We start from the raw sequence: 6,852 nt of genomic DNA on the forward strand, positions 1-6,852 counted from the left end.
TCAAGTGATATTAATTTCAAATTTTAATTTTCATTTGAACTTCACAGGAAGTGAATGGCCGCAACCTGGTAACGAAGTTGTTCCAAGGTGGTGAACGAGTCAAGGTCGATTTGCTTGGCAAACATTTTGTCTCTTCTCTGTGAGACGTGCATAAAGTCGTCGCTGTCTAATACAAAACTGGAGAATTTCCAAACTTTGATTTCGGTGTCAAATGTTTAGTGGAGTTAAAACTGGGGAAACATCAAGTTAGTGTGACATTAAATATTTGAGTAGGGTCAAGATACAAGAAAAATTGCGCATGAAAAGAGAGCAGGCACTTCTAGAATTCTCCTTCTTCCCTCTTGTGTCTATATATTACGACGCCTCTAGTCTCTTCCCTTCGTTCCTCGTACTATACTGCGAATCAAAGCAAGCTCTGAGAGAGAGAGAGAGAGAGAATGGAATCGCTTGATGAAACTGAAGCAACCCTAAGAGGCCAAGCACACGTATTGAATCTCCTGCATGCATATGCCGACTCCATGGCGCTAAAATGCGCGGTTGAGCTCCGAGTACCCGACATCATCCATTCTTATGGCGGCGGGCCCGTCACCCTAGCCCAAATAGCCTCCCGCATTCCATCCCCATCCCTCGGAACCGCCTACTTGGCGCGCATCATGAGACTCCTTGTCCGTGAGAACATCTTCTCCGCCAATCGTTGCCAACCTGATGGCGGCCATGAGAGTCATGAGATACTCTACAGCCTCACCCCATCGTCGAGATGGCTCCTCCAGGGGCCCGGGTCCGAGCTCAGCCTTGCGCCCTTGGTGTTGATGGAAAACCACCCATGGCTGATGTCCCCATGGCATTGCTTTGGCAACTGCGTCAAGACCGGCGGCATCGCATTTGAGATGGCTCATGGCCGCAAGATTTGGGACTTCGCATCAGAGAATCCCGAGTTCAACCACTTGTTCAACGATGGGATGGCGTGTGTGAGCGGGATCATGGTTAGGGGCATCATAGAAGTGTACAAGGACGGCTTCGAGCGCGTTGGATCTTTGGTCGATGTCGGAGGGGGGATCGGCAAGACCCTGGCCGAGATCATTAAGTCATTTCCACACATTCAGGGGATTAATTTTGATCTACCTCATGTTGTTGCAACGGCGCCGGCGCACGATGGAGTCATTCATGTTGGAGGAAACATGTTTGAGACTATACCACATGCTGATGCAGTTTTCATGAGGGTGAGTATTACTGCCAGATACTTTAAACATATTAATTAATTCGTGAATTTTGCATTTTTCCTATGGCACATGATCAATTTCTTTTAAAAATTTTTGTCCTTTTAATGTGTCAAGAGGGTGGGAATCCATGAACTGCTATAACAATTCTGTTCGAGTAATGCCACAGTAAAGGGAAAAATTATTCATAGCCTATAAATTATATCGGGGTCAAGCGCAAGCCTATCTAGATTCTTAACATATAAGTCTTATAATAAAACTCGCGTAATTAATGAATAAAATTATATTGATCCACATGATTGATAAGACACAGTAATTTTTCCGGTTAATGTGTACTTTCATCATTTTGAAATGTGCATCTTTTTATTCTGTAATCCGCGTTCGCATGGCTTGGTAGGAGTTTAGTTGCTTGTAACTACTCGTTTCTCTATCTTACAGCTCAAGATCTACCTTTTTTGTCATCTCATAGGCATTCTAAATTGATGTGCTGATGTATTTATTTTTCCTTTATATCTTTATCTATGGGGAATCAAGTTCATTGGAAAACAGTTTCATGTGACTCTATTTGTTCAATAAAGTAAACACACACTCCATATGTGTAGTGGTATCCAGAAGTCCTAGCCATGTTCTAAACTATTTGCGACAAATATATCGGATTTCACATTATTTATGTGTCTATTTTGTCACACTAGTAAATAAGTTTTGTGTAACCTCAAACTAGCACTATATATAAGCCATACAAGCATGGTAGGGACCGAGCATCTTGTTTTTGAATAAAAAGGCTTTATTTTTTATTTTTTTGGTAATAGGTAAGATAAAAAAAAAAGGCTTTATTTTTCTCCATCTCTAATTGGAGAAATTTTCCTCTTATTAGTCTTTTAATTGGTGGGATTTCAAAAGTTTCTATATAACTCACACATAAACTTAGCAGCGTCATTTTTTTTTTTATCCTAATTGGAAGATAGTTTCTCAAATTGGAGCTCTAAATAGTGGGTTACAAATATTAATATCACATGCACACCTATTATATACACACATGTAAAAACACAAACTTAACCAAATATTCTTGTGGGAATGTCCTTTTTTTTTTAGGGGTGTACTTTCATCCTGATTCAACTTAGGAATCTGAATAAACCGGTCGGTTCTTGTTGAATTTGGTCCAATTAATTTGCAATCAGGAATAACCGATTCGACTCTCGATTCCTCCATGAACTAGACCGATCCGGCCCATAGTATTTTTCTTTCCATTTTTTTTATTCGGGCAAGGCAAAAAGTACAAATTATTTATGAAAGTTATTTCTTATTTTAGTAGTGACTTGCATGTGATTAGTAATTTCATCCTTTACTAGAGTAACTTTCAATATAATTAGGTACTTTCGAGAAAGAAAATAAATGATACCACTAATTGCTGAGACAACCTTGAACTGATTGATCTAGTCCACAATGTTGTCCATCCTAGAACCAAACCAACCAATCACCCTTATTTTCTTTAATCCAACTATCAAAATAGTGGTTGAGGAAAACATATTCCAATAGGAATGGAGGAAACATGGCCTTAAACTTAGCATTAAAGAAATCCTCAAAAAGTAAAAAACCTTACCATAGGCCCTACAAATCTCAATTTTACAGGCCTATCGCTTGTGCCTCAACGGGACCGCTGGCCTGAGATTGCCAAGGTCATAATGAGGTCACCATCTCGGAGTTAAAAAGAGAGGGACGGTGAGAGAGTGTGCATCTTGGGTGGGAGAAGGGTGGTCATATGGGTGGCGCAAAAACATCTCAAGCCTCAGGGCATTGGTAACGATTTCAATGGGTTTTCGCTGAGTTGCCTTTTGTGTAGAGCAAGCAAGAGAGAAGAATTTTCTTTTTTCCCTTTTTGAAAACGTTGAGTTACATTTTAGCTAATTACGTCAACTCTTCATAAGCATAGAGATTAACACAATTACCACATTGATGAAATAGTGTAAAAAGAAACCATGATTCTTGGCTACAATAATTCTATGTCGTTTGTTTTACAGGGGATAATGCATGATTGGGGAGACGAAGATTGCATCAAGATTTTGAAGAATTGTAGAAAAGCAATCCCAGAAAAGAATGGCAAGGTTATTATAGCAGATATTGTGCTAAAACCAGAGGGCAATAGCATGTTTGATAAGACCAGGCTAGTGATGGATCTGGTCATGATGGCACATTGCTCAGGCGGTAAGGAGAGGGACGAACTTGAATGGAAGAAGATCTTGGAGGAGGGAGGGTTTCCTCGCTACAATATCATCAAAACCCCTTCCTTGTTATCCATCATTGAAGCCTATCCACTGTGATATGCTATAATTATGTAAGAAAAATAAATGCGAGTCTTATGCTCTACTTGTGAAAGACTTCGGTAGTTAAGGCAGTTGGATTCACTTAGGTCTCTTGATCTTAGACCAAGTTTATGGTTTCCTATCTATGAATAATCCAGTTACTATGTTTTAGGCTACCAATCAATGTGATTTGTAATCATTCATAGAGGATTATTCTCATGTTGGATTGCATGCTTTCTAGCTTTTCTAGTAATAGATGTCGCGACCTCCTTTTAGAGCCCTTATGCATGGGTAAATAGAGGCTAATGGCTTGCTAAATATTAGGTTTAGCACAGGCTCTCCCAATACCACTAATTCACGACTTATGGTCATAGTATTTTAATTTGCAAATCAATTTCAAATAAATATAGCTAAGATTTGTGGTAGATTGATTAGAAACTAATGTAAAATATTAAGAGAAAATATTTTACCTTGTACAACTAAAAAAATTAAGATTAGGGATTTAGATACACTAATTAATCATCTTCGTATGTAATTTTGTTTAAACTTGAGATTTGATTTTTTTTTTTTTTTTTTTTGCAGTTTCATGTTTTTTTCACGCATTTGTGGAAAATGATAACCATTTTTAGGCTTTTTCTGATTTTTGGAAAATGTAAATTATTTTTGGATTTTTCTGATTTTTTAATATTAAAAAATGTTATATTATATTATTAAAAAAGGTCGAACCAACCCGGGTCGCCAACCCCTCGGCCGGACTGGGCCTGTCCGGTCCCCTTCCAAAATGAAGCCCATCCGAGAAGGAATGAAAAAGAAAAGACGGTCACCCCAAAGTAAAGGAGACCCCTAAACCAGCCCAAATCTTTTCTCGATTCTAAAGCCCACTACGGCTAAGCTTGCTTTGAGCCCAAAAGAAGCCGAGTTTTTCTCAGTCAAATCAAAACCCAGATCTTAGTGAGCCCAACAAACCCCTATCAACAAGCCCACTCTAGCCAATCCCCGTCTTCCCCCTCACGGCTTCACGGAAGCATTTCCTTGCCCGAACGCGGGCCTCCTTTCCAAGGTCCAAGAACAATGTATGATGCAAACAGCTAGAAGGAACCAAGTTTTAATTAGAGTAGTTCGGACACAATACAAGCCACGTCAAGCCACTGCGCGGCTGTCATATGTGGCCAAAACCACCACCGCCCCTCGTCTTCGCCAACCGAGAAACGGCCATCCGCAGAAACCCGTCGCACACCGAAAGAAACCACGACACGCGGGCATTCAAAGCAAAGAGCAGCGGTGGAAATCTACCGGAACACATTTTACAAACCACGAACACTTAAAAAAACGGACGGAGGCCTAAGAATAAGTGTGTACCTTTCAGTTAGACATTTCGTCGAAGAAGTGGAGGGCGTCAGCTGAAAGGAGGCTTCAAACTCGTCCAAGACAAGAACTTAGACCAAAATCAGCAATTAATGAACGAGCGAGGTTCAAGCTTGGCACAGGGACAACTCATTTATACTCAGTATTAACAGAAGGACAGCAAGTTTCGGGCACAATGAAGTGTTGGGGTTTCATGAATCATGTATAGGTAAAATTAACATAAAGAATGCAACGGAAACAAATATATATTTTATACATGATTCTCCTAAGGCGTTGTTCGTGCGTTTTAATAAAAAATCTGAACATATATATATAAAAATTAAACGAATTACCTCTTGAAATGCGTTTTAAACGAATCGGTTCGAATGTTCTTCAGTTCAAGTCCTACAAGCGTCAGATCTCTAGTTCAGACACACCAATAATGGACGTCGAACGGAAGAGAGAACTTTCGGATAATCACCACTTTGATTGTGCTAGCAATCTCGTGATTGACATCTAGCAATATGTTATGGCTATTCAGATAGTGTGAATATTTTAAGAACATAATGAACTTGTTAGCTTCGGCTACAGTGTAATTCAATCCCTCTGTCTTACTATATCCCGATCAAACAAAGACCATGGAATATTTGTTAAGTCACCAATTCGATCATATGCATAAATCTAATTGATATGCATTTTATTCGAGATATAAACAATTTATTCTCGGTTACAACCCCGGCCAATGATTTCAATGCAGTGTCATAATTAGATCGTATATGACATCATTATTATACCTTGCATGTAACAAGGAGACAGATTTCATATTGCGCACACGTGCAACTTCGTATATGAACGAACTATGACCATCAGGTATAAAGACGGATCAACGACTCAGCATTATGTGCACCCGTGAACCATATTTGTTCAATACACAAGTTAACACTGTGCCTCAAGTCTAAGGATTATTTACACAAGACAAAAGCATGAACAATCAGACATTGACCACGCTAAAAGCTTCCATGTCGCTAATCGTTTCATATGCGTCACGTTTAGTGAACTTGTCTAATACAAACACCAGTGTTCTAACTCAAGCATCATAATATCCAATGACATGTGACTCATCATTCCTTTAAGCATTCAATACTTAATGGCAAAGTTAAGAACACACCGGTCTCAACAAAATTATTAATATCCACTCAATAATCCATCGACCGGGAACAATTTAAAGATTCAGTCTAACTATGAACCCGTCACATATATTTTTGGCGTCTCAAGAATAGATCTAGTTGCAACTGATCTTATGGAATAATTCATAAATATAAAATAATTGGACAAATGAATGAATACGTCATTGCCATTAATTAAATAATAATAATGAAAGTACAACTGAAATCCCTAATATGTAACTATTACATAATAGCTCTAGGGCATACATCCAACATGAAGACCATGAACAAGCGTCTAGTTTAGGTAATTTATCAAATACTTAGAATACACAAAGTGAGGGGTGAGAAACGGGGACGAATGAGCCGAGCTCGAGCCGGGATTCCGAAGAAACGACACATTTGACCCTAGAATAGCAGCACAAGCGTAAGGAAGGCCTGAAACTCGTGCAAGCCGGGCAAAGGCAGCGCCATTTGGCAAACACAAAATAGAACATGAGGAGAAGGGAATGGAGGCTGTCGGACGGCGGACGAGCTCAATGGATCGGGCTATGTCCGTCTGCCTCGCTTGTCCTATAGCCGGGATACTCGGGAAACCGGCTCCCCAAAATTGGAAAAGTCAAAAACCATCGAAAACTTGAGGTCGGAAACTACTGAGGATCGACATGATGGAAGAGGGGGAAACTTCCATATGCTATTGACTCTGGCAAAGGCACAGTGGTTGCCGGGGGCTCAATTGCTCCCTTCTTCCTCTCCCTCCCGGCCTCCTTTCTCTTTATAGACCCATCGCGTCGCACGTGGGGCAGGTGGGTTTGTCGTCGACCGGGT

The 6,852-nt window shown here is 40.0% G+C and overlaps 1 protein-coding gene across 1 annotated transcript; it reads left to right on the forward strand.

Annotated features, from left to right (window-relative positions):
* Window positions 1-211: 211 nt before the first annotated feature.
* Window positions 212-3,697, forward strand: LOC104424883 (xanthohumol 4-O-methyltransferase). Its single transcript, XM_039301697.1, has 2 exons — window positions 212-1,220; window positions 3,236-3,697. The coding sequence occupies exons 1-2, from the start codon at window positions 438-440 to the stop codon at window positions 3,533-3,535; spliced, it is 1,083 nt and encodes a 360-aa protein (XP_039157631.1). The 5' UTR covers window positions 212-437; the 3' UTR covers window positions 3,536-3,697.
* The last annotated feature ends 3,155 nt before the right edge of the window (window positions 3,698-6,852 follow it).

Source organism: Eucalyptus grandis, chromosome 9 (assembly GCF_016545825.1).
Source record: "Eucalyptus grandis isolate ANBG69807.140 chromosome 9, ASM1654582v1, whole genome shotgun sequence".
NCBI lineage: Eukaryota > Viridiplantae > Streptophyta > Magnoliopsida > Myrtales > Myrtaceae > Eucalyptus > Eucalyptus grandis.